General features: G+C 44.1%; 1 protein-coding gene across 5 annotated transcripts in view; it reads left to right on the forward strand.

Annotated features, from left to right (window-relative positions):
* Positions 1 to 22,169, forward strand: part of UNC5A (unc-5 netrin receptor A) — a 99,026-nt gene that overhangs the window by 75,625 nt on the left and 1,232 nt on the right. For 3 of the 5 annotated variants that reach the window (XM_034442469.3, XM_087887564.1, XM_087887563.1), the window contains 14 exons: positions 490 to 711; positions 966 to 1,109; positions 1,364 to 1,467; positions 1,842 to 2,022; positions 2,716 to 2,883; positions 3,666 to 3,830; positions 9,706 to 9,894; positions 12,152 to 12,451; positions 12,839 to 12,926; positions 15,326 to 15,494; positions 17,569 to 17,802; positions 19,641 to 19,790; positions 20,341 to 20,505; positions 21,976 to 22,154. In XM_034442469.3, the coding sequence (XP_034298360.1) occupies positions 490 to 711; positions 966 to 1,109; positions 1,364 to 1,467; positions 1,842 to 2,022; positions 2,716 to 2,883; positions 3,666 to 3,830; positions 9,706 to 9,894; positions 12,152 to 12,451; positions 12,839 to 12,926; positions 15,326 to 15,494; positions 17,569 to 17,802; positions 19,641 to 19,790; positions 20,341 to 20,505; positions 21,976 to 22,154 (2,458 nt within the window). The remainder of the gene's footprint in view (positions 1 to 489; positions 712 to 965; positions 1,110 to 1,363; positions 1,468 to 1,841; positions 2,023 to 2,715; positions 2,884 to 3,665; positions 3,831 to 9,705; positions 9,895 to 12,151; positions 12,452 to 12,838; positions 12,927 to 15,325; positions 15,495 to 17,568; positions 17,803 to 19,640; positions 19,791 to 20,340; positions 20,506 to 21,975; positions 22,155 to 22,169) is intronic. The other 2 variants (XM_034442479.3, XM_087887565.1) reach the window with 1 other exon arrangement.

Below are 22,169 nucleotides of genomic sequence, written 5' to 3' on the forward strand. Positions count from 1 at the left end.
TGTTCAAAATTACAATGGCACTGAAAAACCTGACCTATGACCATTGTTCACACTTATGATCATTGCAGGATTCCCATGGTTACGTCTTCAAAATTCGGATGCTTGGCAATTGGTTTATATTTATGCTGGTTGCAATGTCTCGGGATCACGTGATCCCTTTTTGCAACAAGCAAAGTCAATGAGGAAGCCAAGTTCACTTAACAACTGTGTTACTAACTTAACCACTCCAATGATTCACTTAACAACTGTGGCAAGAAAAGTCGTAAAATGCGACAAAACTCATTTAGCAAATGTCCCACTTAGCAACATCAATTTTGGGCTCAATTGTGGTCATAACTTGAGGACTACCTGTACTAAGCAATATTCGTTGGTGCTTCTGAATACATCTCACAAAGACCACGAACTCCCTCCATGCAGGATGTAATTCTGATTCTTCAGCACCTGCTCTACACCAGTTTCTAATTATTTTGTTTCTGTCACCCAACACAGATGCTCAACAAAGTGCCACCGTGCCCATTCCTGTGCCTGGCTCTGGCTCTGAACTGCTCCCCCATTTCCTGCTAGAACCTGAGGATGTTTATATTGTCAAAAACAAACCTGTGACTTTGACATGCAAGGCCGTGCCAGCCACCCAAATTTATTTCAAATGCAATGGTGAATGGGTGCACCAAGGTGACCACATCATACAGCGCAGCAAGGATAAGAGCACCGGTGAGTGCTGAAAGGGCATTGTGACAGTTTATCAAAGAGAAGGAAAAGGATAGTTACTGTAGGTGGGACATATAAATGTTGAGCTGAGTAACATAAGGAAAACTGTTGGGTATCAGCATATGTTAAATTTAGCAGCTTCTCTTGTTTTCTGCACTTCTGCAGAGTTGTGATGTGTCTCTAACTCTGTTCGGAGCCCCTGTAACCAATTAAATTTTCTTCTTAATTTTTTTTTTTGCTGCTTGATGTTTTGGCAGGCCTACCCCTCATGGAGGTACGGATAGATATCTCAAGGCAGCAAGTGGAGAAGATCTTTGGCTTGGAAGAGTACTGGTGTCAGTGTGTGGCCTGGAGTTCCTCCGGCACCACCAAAAGCCAGAAGGCCTTTGTGCGCATTGCGTGTGAGTGATTTCCCTATCCGGAATCTTTCTCCTCAATTCTCCTGGTGCTTTCCATCCATTTGCCAGCGGGCTCTTTGGCTCCAGTGAGGAACAGTCATGGCACAAGTGCTACTGTATGTGCGCACTAAGGATCACAGGTGCAACAGTGGCATTGTCAGGGACCAGATGAGTCCATGCCACTAAAGAAAGAGCCTGGCATGATGGGAAATCTGTATTATTGTCATTACACCACTCTGAGTTTCTTTTTTTTCTAGACTTGAGGAAGAATTTTGAGCAGGAGCCACTGGCCAAAGAAGTCTCACTTGAGCAGGGAATTGTGCTGCCTTGCCGCCCTCCAGAGGGGATTCCACCTGCTGAAGTGAGTACTGCACATAACATTCTTCTTTTTGGCCAACGTGAGGAAATTATTGAAAGTCCAGTTGATACAATAAATCCCAAGCAGCTGGATGGGACCACCAGATAGGATGCCATACCATTCCTCTTGCCCTTGGCATCTTCAGCTCCTGCCAGTGACCCAGGCTGGGTTCTTGGTGTGCATCCTATTTGCTTATTCCCTACTTGCTGCTTGACAGACTGCAGCTTCTCTTCTTTAAGCTTTCTTGCGTTGATTCTGTCCCTCCCTTGGTCAATGTCTGTACATGTTTTCTTTTGGAACACATTTCAGCCACTGCATTTTAAGGCTTCTGACCCAAATCAGATCAGAACCACGTGTGACTCTTGTGTTTTCTCAAGGTGGAGTGGCTGCGCAATGAAGAACTTGTGGACCCAACACTAGACCCCAATTACTACATTACGCTGGAACATAGCCTGGTGGTGAAACAAGCTCGCTTAGCTGACACGGGCAACTATACCTGCGTGGCCAAGAACATAGTCGCTCGCCGTCGCAGCTCACCTGCCGCTGTCACTGTCTATGGTAGGACCTCTTCAGGGAATAGGGAGGGTGACCCTGAGAAAAAGGGGCACATGTTGTTTTATAACCTCTCCTGTGCATGAATCCCACCCTGCTCCAAATTTTGTTCAGTTTGCAGAGGAAGGGGGAAGATGGGTGATAATAGGATAGGACCCTTTCAGCTTTTCTTTTTGTTTCTGTTGGTTGTGGGGTAACAGTGCCCAAAATATTGAGACCTTGCTTCTACTTGGGTTATACTATACCCAGTTGTTTTGGGGATGTGAAGAAGAGCTTTGGAAGGAAGGAATTCTACTGCAGATGAGGGTCATAGATCGTGCCTTCTCAGACAAGGAGAAGGAAGGTTGAATTGTAAATATGACTTAAGGAGCAAGTTATGTTCTTGCAGCATACAACAGAGGAAAGCAACATGACCCTTTCCCTGTTCCTCTAAGTGTTTGCCCCTCTGCTTGTGACGCCTCCTTGCATATCCCCATGTTTTCTTGTGTATTCTCCCCAAACTGTTCATACACACAAATACACCAAGGAATCCCTAATTCTGGAGCCAGCAATTTTGTCCCCAAGACAATGAAAAGGCTTGGCTACCCCTCTAGGCCTGAAAAGCACTCTGCTCCCAATGGGGGTGGCAGCTCACTCTCCCGACCAGCTCTCCCAGAGCAGTCGTTGCAAGCTCTAGCTGATGCTGTCCCTTCCCCCCAGTGAATGGAGGCTGGTCGACGTGGACGGACTGGTCAGCCTGCAGCACCAGCTGTGGACGGGGCTGGCAGAAGCGGAGCCGGAGCTGCACCAACCCAGCGCCACTCAACGGGGGGGCCTTCTGTGAGGGCCAGAATGTGCAGAAAAGTTCCTGCGCCACCCTGTGCCCAGGTACTGCCCCTGCCACCCCATGGGCCTGCTCCCATGGTTCAGTTTGCTGTGCTCCTTAGATTCCAAGCCCCTCACCCAAATCCCTGCCCAGAACAGTGGAGAAATGCTTAAGAAGCCGACATATGTGAAGCCTGTAATCATTTGAGCTGATCCACCCACTTCTGCTAATCTTCCTCACTCACGGTTCTAGACTTCTTCTCTGTTTCACCACCATCCCCTGATGCGGGGTGCTCCCTGTTCACACAGTTCTGCTTATGCTATGCTACTTCAACCATACTTTCTCTCTCCCATTGCCCTATTTCAAAAATCCAGCTGTTTTGATTGTGAATATGAAAGAATGCTGAGTGTGCCTGTGTTCAACTCTTGGAAGCAACAGCTCAAAAGCACTTAGCTCTTGCCTTGCCTTGCCTTGCTTTCCTTTCCCTCCCATTTGCTCTACCTGTCTGCTTCAACCCATCCATGTGTCTGTGTTTGTCCTCTCCTATTTCGTAATTCTTCTGAGGCACGTCACAAATTTGAGTAGAACTCTTTTTTTTCCCCCAGTAGGGTAGCTTCAGTGGCTGCCCCAAGATGTAGAATCCTGGCCCTTTCTCCGCCAAGGAGACATAGCTCAAGAGCATTCTCATGGATTGTGAGATTGTTAGAGCGATGCCTGCTGGGATGCGGTGGGGTAGGGTGGAACAAGGGGAAGATGTAGAGTTTACTGGGGGGGGGGGGGTAAGAAAACCGTTGAGTTAGATTTTGTTTAGTAAGTATTTATACTGCTTTTTTCTAACTGGCAGTACCTGGTGGTTGGTCAGCCTGGAGCTTGTGGTCAGTATGTGGTGCTGACTGTACACATTGGCGCAGCCGTGAATGCTCTGATCCAGTGCCTCGTAATGGTGGGGATGAGTGCCAGGGGCCTGAACTGGAGACCCGCAACTGCACCAGTGAATTGTGTACGCATGGTGAGTCCCTGCCTCTTTCTTCATCTTTGGGAACGACTGCTGTTAGTGGAGATGTAAAGGATGTGGTGAGCAGGGTAGCAATTTGCATATTGCCAAGAAAAAAAAAAAGCATAATCAGAGAGGGGAGATGAGACCACATAACCCTTGCCTATACTAATTTATATGTATGCCAGGTGTAAAATCTACTTACCTTCCCAACCGGTTTGGAAGTGCACGCGACCTGCGTGTGTGTGCATCACGTGCACGCTTGGACTTTCTGCGCATGCGCAGAGGGTAAAAAAAGAGGTTACTTCCTGGTTAAAACCAGGAAGTAACTATGACCGGGCGGGTGGGCGGAGCCTCGTGCCGTCATCACTACAGGCTCTCCGAACCACTGGCCGCCATCGCTACCTGTTCAGCCGAACTGGGCCTAACTGGGAGCATTTCACCCCTGATGTATGCTTACATATTTAGTAATTATTACAGTTTAAACACACAAAGCCAGCTTGTCATACCTGGGAAGTCTGCAATCAGACTATTTGTATGCCAACTTTCCAAACGCTTATTACTAATGGGCAATTAATAGATCATCAAATTGTTGATGGGAAATTTCAAGGGCCCACATTCCTCTTCTTCAAAAACAGGCAGCGCAACCTCTCAGTCAGACTAGCAGATGCCTTCAAACAGAACACTGCCCTCTTGGATAGAGGCAAGGAGTGCTCTGAATGTTGAAAAACCCCTTCAGGAGGCAGAAGGCTGACCGGGGCCTCCCGCTGAGGTTTGCTCTGAGTGGCTGGACATTCAGATTGAGATATCAAGGCAGCCAAGCCTGTCAACTCTAGTCCGCCTACCCACTCACGCAGGAAGAAACAGCTCATTGCCTTGTGCAGACCGATTCTCTGCTGCCTAGTTTAACATGAGCTTGTGGCCACAGGCAATAAAGTAAGTATCCGCCTTAATTGTGGCCACCCCTGCCACACCAGCACATCTCCCTCTTCCCTCCTTCTCTTCCCTCATTCCCAAGATGACAGTTCAGAATTGCCTCCCAAAAGGCAGATGAGCTCCTTATTTGAAGCCTGGTGTGTTAGTCACCCTAGAGAATAGCCAGTTGGACTGCAGGAGGGAGAGCTCTGTGCAGGCACAAGGGAGAGAAAGAATGAGTGACAGACCCCATCCTGGCTCATTAACTAACGAGCTTGCTAGGTCTCCTAGGGCTTTTCTCTTCCTTTTATATAAAATTAACGTTTTCAGAGTTGAAGTGAAAGCAGTGTTCATCTTCCCTCCTGGGGCAGCTCATCCTGAATGTTTGACCTAACTGGTGATAGGGATGGGGGCAGAATTTAGAAGGAGAGCAGGGCAAAAATTTAAGTCACATAAATTCCTTCCTTCCTTCCTTCCTTCCTTCCTTCCTTCCTTCCTTCCTTCCTTCCTTCCTTCCCTCTCACCCTCCCTCCCTCCCTCCCTCCCTCCCTCCCTCCCTTCCTTCCTTCCTTCCCATACATTGCTTCTTAAACTACTATAAACTGCTATTTGAATATTTGGTTGTTTCTGTAACACAGAAATGTTGCTTTCTCGTACAATATATCCTCCTGCTCACCACTCCCAAATAGTCCCTATTTTCTACTCTTTTGTTTGTCTGCCTCTCAGTGGATGCTTCAAAGGACAGTCTGCACTCATCTTCTCTTGTGTAGTTAACATTTGGTTCATCTTCATGGCCAAACAAAAGGGGGCATGGGGAAGGGCAAGGAGCAAATAATCCATTCTCCCAAATAAAGACTTACTGCTTTTACTCAGAAATTACTGCATGGAAGTGGATGTTGTGTCTCTAAACCCGATTTCACTTGCCTATCCTTAATGGCATTCTCTGCTGTGATGCCTGTTATGATCCCCTGCTTGAGATATGGCGTGGCATATCTCCACCCACAACTGAAGATAATTGGCTTGCCTGGATGATGTTTGATAATCAGTATGATTAAGAATACTTGGTGATTTCAAGTAATAGTATTTTAAGCATCATTAAGCATCATAGGCAGATTAAATTGCATTTTGTGGCAATCTAGGACTATATGGTTCTGTGAAGTGGTTGTGATTATAGCTGAAATGACTGAGGCTTTTCTTTGAAGTATGGACAATCTCAGTTTTTGGTGAACAGGTATATATGATGGATTGCTGGTGATACGATGAGAATTGCCAGGTTTATGGTTTCAGGAGAAGGGTGATTGATAACTTGCTGCTCATTCCCACTTTGAGCCTGTGACCTCATATCTGGACCTCAGGAATAGGATTGCTGATTAAGATTGGCTTGGTGATAAACACCAAGTCAACTTGCAATAAGACCTTGTTCATCCACAACTTGGTAGTTGATGAGCAGACAGACCTGGTTCAATGAAGTGAGAATTATGACCTTCATGGATAAACTTTTCCACCTGTCAGGTGTACCCCCAAGCCAGTGCTGATCTTGTTTGTGACCAAGGATTCTACTTTAGAGGTGGCCATGTGTGAATGTTTATATGTTAAATTGGGGCAGAGGAACAAGTCAGGGATCTTGCTCATGTCAAGGTCACCCTGCTGCCTGACAGAATCCTTGCCCAAACTACTCAACCCTCTCATGGGACTAGTGTTGGAGTCTCCCTGCCTGTTATGTGATTTTAATTTCAAGGCTCTTGGATGTGTGTCAGGTGAAGCTTAGGTGTGCATGAAGACCTTGTGTTTGTCCAAGGAAATCTCAAGCTTGACATGTATAAACAGCCACATGTTGAATCTTGCTTTTTGCCCTGAAGCAGTGATGCAGTGATCTGAATACAGAGCTTGCCTCTCTGAGCCTTTTGCCATCTCAGACACCGTCATCTGGGTCCATGTTGGGTGAATAGTGTGATTATCCCAACGTGTCTTAGATCAGGAGTAGTTCCAGACACAGGGGTTTTCCCTGTGACCTTGCAGGCAGTTCCACTGAGTATGCAGTGAGCCACCAGTATCATGAGGAAAACTAGGCACTTGTTGTGATTGCTTCCGAGCAGGCTTTCTTTGTTTGCTGATCCTGAATAGCAGGGAGCTCTGGGAGATGAAGCGGCAGAAGTACACATGAAGCACCCAGTGGAAGAAGATGAAAAGTGATTTTTACTGAGCACAGGTAGAAGCTCAAGTTGCAGTCTTCTTGTGGCAGAAACTGAGGTGAATTGTTACAATTTCTTTTGCCTTATTTCATTGAAAGGCTGTTAATCAATGGCTTCATCTAGGGTGAACAACCCCTTTTTGGAGGGTATGATGCTGGCCATTGTGATCAGTTTACACAACACAGCACAGCACTTTTCCCATAAAGTCCTTCAGATTTGCTGAAGTCTTGACTTTTCATGGGCAAAACGTGATGGACCGATTGGGACAATATCTTACCATATTTAATTAGGTCTCAGGTGACTGTAGCTTACCTGTGGCCTCCTATGGCCTATGGGAGAGCATGTCATGTGGGCTCCAAAATGTGCTTCCTTTTAGGTGGGGATAATGCCAACAGACCTGACAAAGTCTGTGGTGTGCCATCTCCTTAAGAGGTTCTCTCTGGGTCCATCAGTACTTGACAACTATCCTCCTGCTTCTGACTTTTGTGTACAAGTACAGAGCATTTTAGAGGAAGTGATTACCTGCACCCTTTTCACTCAGGTTTCAACTCTGGGCAGGAATGGAAATGGCATTAATTGCTTATGTGGGTGGTCTTGTAATGGACTGTAAGAGTAACTTTGAGAAACTAGACAAGGAGTCACAGGGTTTCACTTACTGTAATCTTACAATAAAGGTAGTATCATACTCATGGTTTTGGGTTCCTATCTAGACTACCTTGAAAGGCTGTCTGATCTTTAACAGGATCTTGGAGTCTTAGTGGACAACCAATTAAATATGAGCCAGTAGTGTGCGGCGGCAGCCAAAAAAGCCAATGCAATCCTAAATTGCATTAACAGAGAGATACAATCAAGTGAGGTACTAATATCACTCTATAAAGCCATAGTAAGACCATACCTAGAATACTGCATCCAGTTTTGGTCACCACACTATAAAAAAGATGTTGAGAGTCTGGAAAGAGTGCAGAGAAGAGCAACCAAGATGATTACGGGACTGGAGACTAAAACATATGAAGAATGGTTTCAGGAACTGGGCATGGCTAGTCTAGTGAAGAGAAGGACAAGGGGAGACATGATAGCAGTGTTCCAATATTTGAGAGGCTGTCACAGAGAGGAGGGAGTCAAGCTATTTTCCAAAGCACCTGAAGGCCAAACAAGGAATAATGGATGAAAACTGAGGAGTGATCCACCCTGGAAATAAGGAGAAATTTTCTGACAGAACAATCAGCCAATGGAATAGCTTGCCTTCAGACGTTGTGGGAGCTTCATAACTGGAAGCTTTCAAGAAGAGATTGGACTGCTATCTGTCAAAAATGGTGTAGGGTCTGCTTGGCCGGGGGGTGGAGGGTTGGACTAGATGACCTACAAGGTCCCTTCCAACTCTGTTTATCTGTATCTGTATCTATCTGTATCTAAATGGAGGTTATGCATCTCTCCTAGACCCATCGGACCTTTCAGTAACTCATATTGATGTCCTGGACAACTAAGGAGGCTGGTAGAAGGCATTGGTGTATAGTGGTTCCATTCTTTCCTTAATATATAATCTGTTTCTATGAGAATAAGAGCCTGCATATACATTATTTTCATAATATCACAAAAGCTTTTCAGCTGGAACAGTTGGGGGAGAACAGGGAAGCAGGAGCCTTCCCTGCTTCACATTCCAATCCAGGATTCTGTTTGAGACATACAGATTCCTGACTAACATTGGTTACTATTATAAATCAGCCACTACTGTCCTTCAGATATGGTAGGTTTCACTGTCAACATTTCCCCAAACAAGGTAAGTTGAAATGCAGCACATCTGAAAAGAATCATGTTAGGGAAGGCTATATAATTAAATAGGATGATGTGTTAAATACATTGACAATATATTTCATAGGGGAATTTCTCTCCCCACCCCCCATCTTCTGTGTTGATAGCATTATTTCAGTTATTATGAAAGCATTACAAATATTCCTAAAATATACTGCTTGTTTTGCAGCTTCCATCTGAATTTCTCTAAGAGCCTTCCTGAAAATGTGGTCCTACCTTTCTAAGTTGAAAACTGAAATTAAGCTTTTGGGTCCTGGAGTTCTCTTATTCTTTTACCTTTTTCTCTCCAAAATGCTCTCTGTATGAGAACAGACCTACGGCTGCAAGGAATAGAATAGAATAGAATAGAATTAGAATAGAATAGAATAGAATAGAATAGAATAGAATAGAATAGAATAGAATAGAATAGAATAGAATAGAATAGAATTTTTATTGGCCAAGTGTGATTGGACATACAAGGAATTTGTCTTGGTGCATATGCTCTCAGTGTACATAAAATAAAAGATACATTCGTCAAGAATCATAAGGTACAACACTTAATGATAGTCATAGGGCACAAATAAGCAACCAGGAAACAATATCAATATAAATCGTAAGGATACCAGCAACAAGGTTACAGTGATACAGTCATAAGTGGGAGGAGATGGGTGATGGGAACGATGAGAAGATTAATAGTAGTGCAGACTTAGTAAATAGTTTGACAGCGGTCAACCAGGAATTTCTTCTGAAAAACAAGAGTACAGCGCAAGACCCTTGATGGGCCATATATCAGCCCAATGAGAAGCAATGAACTCCAGTCCAGATCTCTTCCCTACAAATTCCGTTTCCTGGCAGAATCCATGGATAACAGATGTTGCACATCATGTCAATGAGTCTTAGGTTCATTCTTCTAGAGCAAGCACAATTATTTCCTACTGCATACTAGAGCTTGGCACTGGATTCAATGTGCACCCCTCCTCTGTTCTCCTTTCTAGAAACTGGTGGCTCTGAGGATGTGGCTCTGTATGTTGGCTTGATTGCTGTAGCTGTGTGCTTGGTATTGCTGCTTCTAGTGGTAACCCTTGTCTACTGCCGGAAGAAGGAAGGGCTGGATTCAGATGTAGCTGACTCTTCTATTCTCACCGCTGGCTTCCAACCAGTTGGCATCAAGCCCACCAAAGCAGGTGAGTATCCATCTGCTCTTGGCACATTCTCTACGTGCTATATGGTAGATACTAATCCTTTTGGGCTCAGGAATGTATCACTTGGGGTACCACTTGGGCAAGCAGTTATGGAGTTTGGAACCACATTCAAAACTTCTGTAAATTTGTCAGGTTTTATTAGAGAGGTGGCTTTTCTTTCATTCATCTTTCTGTAGCAGTAAGGACAGATGTAACCACAATGCCTCTGACCATGTCTCTAAACTTTTATTATATCAGTAGAAAAAGAACATGAGCAGTGGAAATGTGCAGGATAAATACAGGAAGAGCTGCTTTGCGGATGAGAGATAAATTGTTGAAGGTAGAGGATTGCTGGCATACAGGTGGACTTTGCTCACCTGACCTTTTTCTTCATCATAACTATACCAATTAGATTTGAAAGAAGTCTTCCAATAGCTGAAGTGAAAAGCTTTACATAAGTTAAATTTCAGCATGGTGCACTGCCTCCTTCAAAATTCATGTGTATCTTACTGTAGTCAACTAAAACAAAAGCTAAGCCTAAAACAGCATGGTTTAAGGAGCTTCCAAGCTGGGATGCAGGCTTCTCAGTTTTGAAGCCTTTTCATTTATTTATTTGTGTAATAAACTTGCATGCCATGCATCTCACCGAAGTGACTTTAGACGACTTATGAAAGTTCATGATGCAGATAGGTTTTAATAAATCCAAACTGCATTCCTACCCTGTTTCCCCCAAAATAAGACATCCCCTGGTAATTAGCCCAATTGAGCTTTTTGAGTGCATGGCAATAAGGCCAAGCACTTATTTCAGGGTTCAAGAAAATATAAGACAGGGTCTTATTTTTGGGGAAACACGGTAACATGTGAGAAGGAAAGGAAAAACGGAAGTGGACTGAGTTTGATTTGGCTTACCCATTTTAACTTCTTTTTCCCCACCAATTTTTCCAACTTTTTTGACATGCCTCCTTATACAACCCAGATGGAAGTGCAGCTTTCAAGTGAAAAAAACCCTCACCCATTTTTGTTCTGCTCTTGAATGTCTGTTATCCTAATTCTTGACAGCTGGAAGCCAGAACTACCAAGGAGGTATACCACCAAGACTTCAGAAGTTGGCATGTCAGGAGCCTTTATCATGGATGGGGCAGCCATGCCCTGTCTACAGTCTTCCAAGGACTTAGGTGTAGCTTTTGCAGATGCCATTACCTTGCCACTAAGAGTTGCTAGTCTGGGGAAGACGGATGTAGTTGTTTCCTGCTGTCTCTAAGAGTTTCTCTAAAGGGGACACTGCGCAAAGCTACAAGAACCTTCTTCTGGTTTTGCTCACCACCCAAAAACCATGCTAGATGTTACTCCAGTCTTTCAGAACAAGTTTAGGAAAGCTGGTTTTCCATTAGATAAGAAACATTTACTTCTGGTGTAAAGTAGTTGCAGAAATGACATATGTAAGACTCTTTCTGGTATATCTCACTTATGCTGATTAGTCAAATACTCCTTTCTTTCTCTCTGTGAATGCCAGACTAAACCATAGGGAAGGAATCAAATAAATATAGACAAATGTTCCAGTATTTGTGAGATAGGTGAAATTTCAAAGAGTCCTCTATACAAAATGCCCCCCCACACACACACATCCATCAAGACAAATATTTGACCTTATGGAACCAAGCACATATGTTCACACATATAGACAGTTTAGTTTCAGGTCAAGGAAGCATCCCTTTATTACACCATCCTCCCATATTATGACTCATGGCCTTAGAAACATTCCTTTTTACAGTTTGATAAGTGACAAGATATTAAAACAACACGTGTATTCTGTTGATCTACATTTGGACTGCACAGATGGTTTCTGTAAGCTCTATTAACCCAAAACTCTGAGTCTAAAAAAGGAGATTACATTGCATCTTTAAAAAGCTGTCTTTGAGAAATAAAATGCATAACCTTATTAATGCAGAAAATGATGGTCTGAACAGAGATCTTTGTTTCTCGGGTCATTGCAACAGTCTGTTACCCCTGCTGGTTAATGTATTTTATGCAATACTGTCTGATGAGATAATGTTTTGTGATTAGGCTGCTACATACCTGAGGTGACTCAAAATATCCGCATTTACATCTATAAAGTAATCTAGCTTTCTGCAATATTAAGAACGAGCTAGGTTTTCCATTCTGCCAAGAAAGATTTTTTTTTTTAATGTTTTGAAACAAGAATGTGTGTCTTTACCACCTCAACTGATCCCATTATCATCTCCATCTTTCTCTCACACAGATAATTCCCACTTATTGACCATCCAGCCTGATCTGAGCACCACTACCATGACCTACCAAGGCTCACTGTGCCCACGCCAGGATGGGCCGGGCAAGTTCCAGATTGGCAACGGGCACCTGCTTAGTCCCCTGGGCAGCGGACGCCACACACTTCACCACAGCTCTCCCAGTGCTGATCCAGTAGACTTTGTCTCACGATTCTCTACCCAGAGTTTCTTCCGCTCCTTGCCCAGGGGTGGTGCCAACATGGCGTATGGAACATTCAACTTCTTGGGTGGACGTTTAATGATACCCAACACAGGTGAGGCTGACAAGTAGGGAAAATATAGGGCTGACAATGTGGAGGGTGGCTACAGTGGGAGCAGCAAAGCTTTCTGATGCTCTAGTTCTCCTCTGGATCATTACTTAAGCACAGGCATCCAAGGGAAAGGGTTTTTCTTTCTGGCTGGATTCCTACATGGGAAAAGAAACATTTCCATAGATAAACTGAACACAAGAAGATACATTGTTTCCCCCTGGGATTTCTTATGAGGAGGGGATTACTCATTTCCTCTTCCCTGCCTCTTTTAGCTAAGCAGCCTTTCACCAAAACCTGTTCTTCAGTGTCAGCTTGCCTGTGAAATTGGAAGGCAGCTTGCCTGCAAGCAGTGGGTGGTACCCCTTGAGCCATCTCGCCTTTGTCTTTTAGGTGTCAGCTTGCTCATCCCACCTGATGCCATCCCACGGGGGAAAATCTATGAAATCTACCTAACGCTGCACAAGCAAGAGGATGTGAGGTACATAGCTCATTTCCTTAACTTACCTATACTTACCTGTCATTTATCATGCCCACAATGTGCTCCTACATCTCCGTTTTTGTAAAACTTCATTGAGAACCCTTACAGGCCTATGCCCTTTCTGTCCTCTAATTTGAAACCAGGTATATGTATATACCCCTGTGAGAGTCAAAGGCAGGTGTGAAATCTACTTACCTTCTTTACTGGTTTGGAAGCGCACACGCGCACACATCACATGTGCGCGCGTGTGCTAAAACCAGGAAGTAATGACACCTGGGCGGCGATCGCTACCGGATTGCTGAACCACAGGGAAAAATCACTACCGGATCGGGCGGTCCGGTCCAATCCGGGAGCATTTCATCCCTGGTCAAAGGATGTTGTGGGTACCTGTGTGCCAACTGATATATGCCATGGTCTTGTTAATCTGCAGTCCTGCAGACGGACATGCCAAGAGTTGTCTCTGCTGATGTAGTGGGTACCACTGTATATAGATAACATTGTCTCCTTTAATAGTAATTACTCTCAACCCTTTGTATTGTTGGTGTTATTATTATTATTTATTATTTATTGAATTTGTATACCGCCCTACTCCCGAAGGACTCAGTGCGGTGAACAACCAAAAGATAAAATACATATAATACAAATGTTAAAAAAACCATTAAAATGCACTTAAATAATTTGGCCCAGAAAACAAAATTTAAAACACCCCAAATTCATAAGACAAATTTAAAATTTAAAAATTTAAAAACAGTTTAAAAAAGAGGTTAGGCCAGGCCGGCCTGCTGGAATAGGAATGTTTTGAGGGCATGGCGGAAAGTGTGCAGATCCGGGATCCTCCGTATCTCCGGGGGAAGCTCGTTCCAGATGGCAGGTGCCCCCACAGAGAAGGCTTTCCCCCTGGGGGCTGCCAGTCGACACTGTTTGACCGATGGCACCCTAAGAAGCCCCTCTCTATGGGAGCGTACTGGTCAGTGAGAGGCTACTGGTGGCAGAAGGCGGTCTCGTAGATACCCCGGTCCTAAGCCATGGAGCACTCTAAAGGTGGTAACCAAAACCTTGAAGCGCACCCGGAAGACCACCGGGAGCCAGTGCAGCTCGCGCAGGAGGGGGATGGCAGAAGGCAGTCTCGTAGATACCCCGGTCCTAAGCCATGGAGCGCTCTAAAGGTGGTAACCAAAACCTTGAAGCGCACCCGGAAGACCACCGGGAGCCAGTGCAGCTCATGCAGGAGGGGGGTCACATGAGAGCGCCACGTCGCTCCCATAACCACCCACACGGCCGCATTCTGAACCAGCTGGAGCCTCCGGGTGCTCCTCAAGGGGAGCCCCATGTAGAGAGCATTGCAGTGGTCCAGGCGGTGTTCTCAAGCCTACCATGGTATGGCCTGAAATAAATAGTGATGTGAAGTAAACAGTAGATTCACTTATGAGTTCATAGGGACAGAGGCAGTCTTGAAGATAGGGCATGAAAATAGTTTTCATTGAAAGAAGTGGAAATGTTCCCTGCATCAAGCTCATAGGGGAAGATAATATAATAAAGAGGATACATCCTTTATTAGGACCACCAAGCCATTTCTAGAGGTACTTATGCTGCAGTGTCCATGATATTTAAAAAATATTATTTTCTTTAATGTTTGTCTCCTGGCTCCTTGCAACTCATTCTTCCTTGTTCTCATTGCTCAGGGCTGTGTCAGCAACAAGCATAGATCGCCCTCTGCCATGAGGGCTTGTTTACTTCCCAGAATCCCCTTGGTGCTGTCTAAGGGCAGAGATGATAGATTTGATGGGGATGTCTAAATTGGGCCTGTCCTCAAGCATTCAGGATAATCACCTTGTTTAAAAAAGGTAGTGGAGCTGCCAGCAGAAAGCACCCTGCAGGCTGCCCAAAGTCGAGGAACTGGCTTAACTTAACTACTTATCTACTACTAATCATGCCCCGATCCTTTTTTCTTCCCAGTTTCTGCTGGAAGAAAGATGCTCAGTGGTGCCATTTGTTGCTGTATTGTCAAAATTCTTCTGGAGTTTCTTCTTGGCAGAAATTCCCCAGTGATAATCCCTTGCCGTAACCAGGAGAGAGTTCTGCTGTTGCCAGGATTATTGTATTAATGCTGATCTTTGATGCACTTCTTGATAACTCCTAATCTCTAAAACCAAAGAATCATCTCTGGGTGTATTATTGTCATAATACTTGCTGATGTTAATCCCATTCTATTTCTTCATGCTGTGTGTCCCCCCCCCCCACCACCACCTTCACCTGAATTAATGGGGTTGCAGATCCTGTTCCTTTTCTGTTTTAACTGGGATTATGGTCAAGAGAAAGTAGCCGATGACTGGATCATGGAGGTGGGGGAGTTCTTAAGACCCTTCCTTGTATTACTGATGCTTCTCTCTCTTGCCAAGGCTTCCGCTGGCAGGCTGCCAGACTTTACTGAGCCCCATTGTTAGTTGTGGCCCTCCGGGGGTGCTGCTCACCAGACCTGTTATCCTAGCCATAGATCACTGTGTGGAGCCAAATCCTGAGACCTGGAACCTGCGCCTCAAGAAACAGTCCTGTGAGGGCACATGGGAGGTGAGGCCTAGCCTGGAGTGTACATGTTGAGCAACTCACGGGTTGTCGCAACACTCGGACGACAGGTAGTCCTCGACTTAACGGCAGTTCATTTAGTGATCGTTCGAAGTAACAATGGCACTGAAAAAAGTGACTTATGACCATTTTTCACACTTGCAGCATCCCCACGATCATGTGATCAAAATTCAGATGCTTGGCAACTGACTCACATTTATGATTGTTGCAGTGTCCTGGGTATCTCCTTTTGTGGCCTTCTGACAAGCAAAGTCAATGGGGAAGCCAGAATCACTTAAGAGCCGGGTTACTAACATATCAACTGCGGTAGATATGTTGGGGTAAAATTCACTTAATAAATGTCTCACTTAGGAACAAAACTTTTGGGCTCAATTGTGATTGTAAGTCGAGGACTACCTGTATTTTATGCAAAACAGATGAATGTCATGCCAAATACACTACTTTTAGCAACCTATAAAATATATTAAAATCCAGCAGCCTGTCCTGTTTGGCTTTGCAAAACATACGTTGTTTCTACGTAGTTCCTAGCACTTGGGCCCTAGGCTCATCTAATGGTAAAATCCAAGAGTCTCCTTACTCTGGAAAGCAGCCACAACAGTAAGGGCCTTCTCGATAATGGCCGCTCAGAATTCTCCCTGGAAAAGCTGCTTGGGGCCTATATTAATATATCTTCACACCAGGTGAAGTCCTTTTCTTCTTCTAAGTTTCTTAATTTAATGTCAAAATATCCTCAAGTGGATATTAATTATTTAATCATTGCTTTAATATAATTGGCCTGCTTTGCTACAAGAGGTTGTTTTTTTTTTCTAAATCTCTGTGTTATTGTTTCAGTGGATTTGTCTTCAGTGCTATGCTATTATTTATGCATTGATTTCTCGTTTTGCATTGTATGTATGATTATTCTTCTGCCAGATAACACCAGTGATGAGATACTCGGAACTAATCCAAATAAATTAAGTAAACAACCAAGAATAGCACTGACACCCCCCACTCTCCCCCCACCCCCCACCCCAAATACCATGAATCAATCATTTGTCTGGTTTCCTTGGATATAATTTTAAGCCTATTTTCGCATTCCCAAAGCCAGGTCTTTGCCTTGTTTTTCTAAAAAAAAACAAAACACCTAAATTCTGCCTCAAGTGCTCCACTGTATGGTTTTGATTTTTTGCAGCATATACACAGCCCTGTTACACTACTGATTCAATCTAATGGGTTGCGTGATCCACAAGACCAAGAGAGAATCTCACAGGCTTCTCCGAGGAGGCAGTTCTACTTTCTGCCTTGCAGTGAGGATTTGGATGCAGCCAGGGCCCTTAGAGCAACTGAATGGAATGCAAGCAGTAGAGATGCTGGAAAAAAACACCACTACCACCCTGTTCCACTCAGGCTTAAGTTGCAGTCCTTACTAGATAGATCGGTGAAGCACTGTTGTGACTCCACCTGTGCCAAGTGATATGTCAACCTGCCATTCTTTGTCACATGTTCATTGGGGTGCTCTCTTCCACTATCTCTGGGTTTGCCCGAATCCCGTGATGGCGAACCTATGGCACGCGTGCCACAGGTGGCACGCACAGCCATATCTGTGGGCACGCGAGCATTGCCCTAGCTCAGCTTCAGCATGCATATGCGCGCCGGCCAATTGATTTTTGGGCCTTCCGGGCCCACCAGAACTTGGGAACTGGGTTGTTTCCGGCCTCCGGAGGGCCTCCGGGGTGTGTGGGGAAGGCCATTTTCACCCTCCCCAGGCTCCTAGAAAGCCTCTGGAGCCTGGGGAGGGTGAGAAACGGTCCTAGCAGGCCCACTGTGCCATCGTGTGCCAAAAGCGGGAGAGAGTGCGGAGGGTCACACATGCATGTGCGGGGGGGTGCATTATGGGTGTGGGCACGCACACACGCAAGTCCCCCCGCTTTTGGCACGCGATGGCAAAAAGGTTAGCCATCACTGCCCTAATCTCTCTCTCTCTTTCTCTCCCTCTCTCTGATATTGATGTGAATGTTCTGCTCTTTTGCCATTTCTCTTTTTCTGATGTGGCAATTGTCTTCCTTTTCCGCCTTTTTAGGATGTACTGCAGTTGGGAGACCCAGGATCTTCTGAACTGTTCCATTGCCAGTTGGAACCCCAAGCTTGCTACATCTTCACAGAGCAATTGGGCCGCTTTGCATTGGTGGGAGAATCACTCAGCATGGCTGCTTCAAAGCGCCTGAAACTGGTTCTCTTTGCACCCACAACTTGTACTGGGCTGGAATATGACGTCCGTGTATATTGCCTCAGTGACACCCGTGATGCACTTAAGGTACTCCATCAGGAAACTCTTTCACGTGCAGTCCCTTGAAGCCGCCTTCCTTAAATCGCACATATGTTGGAGTACAATGTTTTTTACTACTTTTCAAGGACTCATTATTTGTTCATTTGTACTTGAGTCGTTTCAGTACTTTTGATCACGTAGCCAGAGCACAACTTTTAACAAAACAATCCTAGCCTAATTGCAGGATTAAGGCTCTGCAGATCTTCAGTGGAGTACTTCATTTCATCAGGTGTGGGGCAGAGAGCCCCTTTGAAAACAATGCAGCACAGCATAATGGTGCCGTGCTTTTTAAGTAGTTGAATGAGTGTGCCTTTTGCTTCCCTTAGTAGTGGTTGTTTCAGTGTATATGTAACACACACCAAAGCTTTTTTTTTAGCGAGAAGACTGGTTAATTCAGGCAACTGGCTGACCTTGATGGTAGAGACAATATATAGTGAAGCCATTTACAAAGGGAAATTGTTCATTATCCACACTTTCCTACACAGGAAGCCTATTTTCTCCCTCTGCAATTATTCAGCCTTTCCCATTATTTATTTATTTATTGGTTCGATTTATATGCTGCCGTTTTCCGGAGACTCAGGGCGTCTTACAATGCGTTAAGCAATAGCCTTCATACTTTTGTATATATCTGCTTAGTAGGGTTTTTGCCCCCCCCTCCCACAGCGGTGTTCTTTTTTATACAAAGTCAGCTTATTGCCCCCACAAACCGGGTCTTCATTTTACCTACCTCGGAAGGATGGAAAGCTGAGTCAACCTTGAGCCTGGTGAGATTTGAACTTGCAGTAATTGCAGGCAGCTGGTGTTACTTAACAGTGCTTTCGTCTGCTGCACCACCAAGGCTTTTAATAATCCTAGTATCTTCTTCTAGTGTGCTAATACTTTCAATCCAGGAATTTTGTTTCCACAATGCAGAATCTCCATGGTTTAGATTTAAGCTACTGAACTCTACAACATAACAGAGCTGGAAGGGTCTTTCTAGCTCATCAATCCAACCCCATAATCAGTGCAAGAATCCAGACTAAATGGATGGATGGCTACATTAACATCCAATGAAGAGAGGGCACCATCACTTGGGGAATTTGGCTCCACTGGTGAATTTCTATTAGGAATCCTGTATTTCAAGCCAATGGTTGACTCAGCAGTAGTATGCTATAGACCAGACTACAGAAAAGAGACAGGTTTAGGAAAGCATGTAATTTGTTTTATATTTATATTTAATAAAAATTGATTGCATTAATAAAGCTGCTCCCCGTTTTTAGTAATTTCCACTTACGGTCCCATTAAGAATGGACTTTTTAAGAAATCTAGAAAAAATTGCAAAAATAACTTGGCTATTTATCCGAGGCCCTAAGGTAGAACAAAGGTTAAGTCTTGGTTTTTCTTGGGTTATATAATGTCTCTGGGACTAATTGTGACTCTCTTAGTGTTTTGTGGGTAGTTTTTTAATTATAAATCACTTGAGTCATTGGACAACCTATAAATTTTATGAATAAATAAACTCCAAAATGCAAAGATTCTAGGGTTATGATACATCTTTGAAGGCTCAGGTTTAGTATCCCTTGCCTATTCAGTCACTGGGCAAAAATTTCAGCCTTGAGAGCCACACATAATATCTACAACTACTTTAATCCCTCTGCATTTAGACATGCATGGAATGCCATCACACACACACTTACATGTACACATTTTTTTTCACCATCACCACCACTATCTTCTCACACATTGTCCCCCCGAAGGCCTGAACTGTAGCTTAGTAACCACAGGATAGTATTTGCTTCTTTAATTCCCCTCAATTAGGCATGTCCCCTGTGTTCATACCATTACAGGAAGTGGTACAAATAGAGAAGCAGATGGGTGGACAGCTGATCGGTGCACCCCGAATCTTGCACTTCAAGGACAGTTATCACAATCTGCGTCTCTCCATCCATGATGTGCCCAGTTCACTGTGGAAGAGCAAGCTCCTAGTCAGCTACCAGGCAAGGTTTCTACTAATCCTGGGGTTATTTTTATCCAAGGCAAGACAATACTGGTTCTTCGTCTGAAATTGCTAGTTACTCTTGCCCTTTTATGCCCATATTCTTTACAACACTTGAACAGAGTTGTAACAACCAACCTATCTATAGGCCAGGAATATCACCTTCTGAAGCCAAGAAAATCTGACTGTTCTCTTTTTTGCAGTGGTTTGAAAAGTGATTTGGAATATATGAGCAGCACACATCACACTTGTTACTCCCTCCTTAAATCAACCATGTTGTTTCTTGGATTAGATACAGCCTCTTCAAATAATTGTTTAGAAACGCAATGTGAATGCATACATAATTCCCCTTTGAATCCGCATTGCTGAACAATCCAGTTATTAGTCAATTTGGGAACAGACAGCAGTTATGCACCTGCTATTTGGTACCAACCTGTATTTGGTTCAGCTGAGGCTGTTGGCACTTGCTTGTAACTTCAGCCAAGAAGCCTTTTCACAATCCTTTAGAAAAACATCATCTTGTAATTTGCATCTGGCCTTTCCCCTTATAGGAAATTCCCTTCTACCATCTTTGGAGTGGGCTGCAGCCCTATCTACACTGTACCTTCACACTGGAGCGACTCAGTACCAACACATGCCAATTGGCATGCAAAATTTGGATCTGGCAGGTGGAGGGTGATGGGCAAAGCTTCAATATTGACTTCAACATTGCCAAGGTAAGGGGTGGAATACAATGAATGGAGATTGTGAGAACTTCTGTTAACTTCTTGGCTGGATCTCCTGTGCTGGCAGAGGAGGGATTAGATTGGATGAGCCCTGTTAACCACACAGTGGAGCTCAGCAGGTATTTTACTGAGTACCTATTACCTAGCTTTTGAATAGCTTTCATGTTCCTTATGTGGCTTTCTAGCTAGAATATTGGGTATGATCTCATAGAGATCCTACTGAACATACTTAAGAGTAGACATCAGAGCAGATTTGTGTCACAGGATTTTGTCTTGTATACAATCCTTCTACCTGCTATTTTTTTTTTATTGTAAAAGCCAGTGCCAAGCCATCCGTGTGCTCAGAAAACAATAAATTACAGACCTGTTCTGGCAAATATTCCTGACTTCCTGTTACAGTTCATGAACCAGGTTGATTGTTAGGACTGCATTCTCACCTATATTATGTCCCTTTTCTCCTCATGTGTCATGCCCACTTTTTTGGAACATAGGACGTGAAATGAAAGAACCAGAAACAGGCTACCCTGTACCATATAGGACTTTGTAGGCGATAACCAGCATCTTGAATTGCATCTTGAAGCCTACTGGGAGCTAGCGGCAGCTCCCACATGGTCTTCAAGGGCAGCCCCATGTAGTTTAGCCAAGAGTGATTAAAGCATGAGTGGAACATGTACAGTTAACACATTAGATGCACAAAGGACCTGACCAAGGCTGCCACATGTTTTTTAAGCAGAAGCTATGAGTTTAACAGGACTCCCAAATTGCACACTGGGTCCAAGTGGGAAACTGCTATCCTATCTAAAACCAAAGATGGAAATTTTCAGTTCCTGGATAAGGGCAGCCCCAAACCCATACCCACTGTTGTATTGCCAGAAACAAGGAACACCAATTTAGTGTTGATTTATAATGCAGAATTTCAGCCATATTTTAATTTTTTTTACTTAATAGCCTGTAGAGTGAATTAACCTTAAATCAGTAAGTCCCATGCCAGATACAATAATAGATTTGGTCAAATCAGATCTCTGCACTAATAGCCCAGAAACAAGTAGAAGTGCAAGGAAGAGCCATATAGCTTTTTTGCTCCTTCCTAGCTTCATAAACTCTGACCTATAAAGCTGGGGAACTTATATCTTTCATATAAAGAGGTTTCTAATAACCTAGAGTATATGGAGAAATGCTTGAAAGCGTATGACTAGTGCTTGCTGAAATTTCAATGGCTAGAGGAGTGGTCGGATAGACTTCATTTTTTTTGTTTGAGAAAGCAAACTGAGTTGCCAAATTAGAGGATATTTGGAAAGAAACAACATTATAGTTAGGAACCTTCATTCTCCTTAAAACCTGTATCTGACCAAATAGAATAAACAGCCATGTTATTATATACTTTTAGCTCTTTCTTTCAGCCCAGAATACTTACCACAAAGAGAGTATATGTAGGACCTAATAATTGTCTCTTTTTCTCAGGATGCACGGTTTTCGGACTGGCTACCCCCAGACAATGAGGCTGGCTCTCCTGCCCTGGTGGGCCCCAGTGCCTTCAAGATTCCTTTTCTTATCCGCCAGAAAATCATAAGTAGTCTGGATGCCCCAGTGGCCCGTGGGGCTGACTGGAGGGCATTAGCCCAGAACCTGCACCTTGACAGGTATAAGGGTTCTTT

This window comes from Pantherophis guttatus, chromosome 2 (assembly GCF_059756535.1).
Source record: "Pantherophis guttatus breed Tessera chromosome 2, ASM5975653v1, whole genome shotgun sequence".
Taxonomy (NCBI): Eukaryota; Metazoa; Chordata; class Lepidosauria; order Squamata; family Colubridae; genus Pantherophis; species Pantherophis guttatus.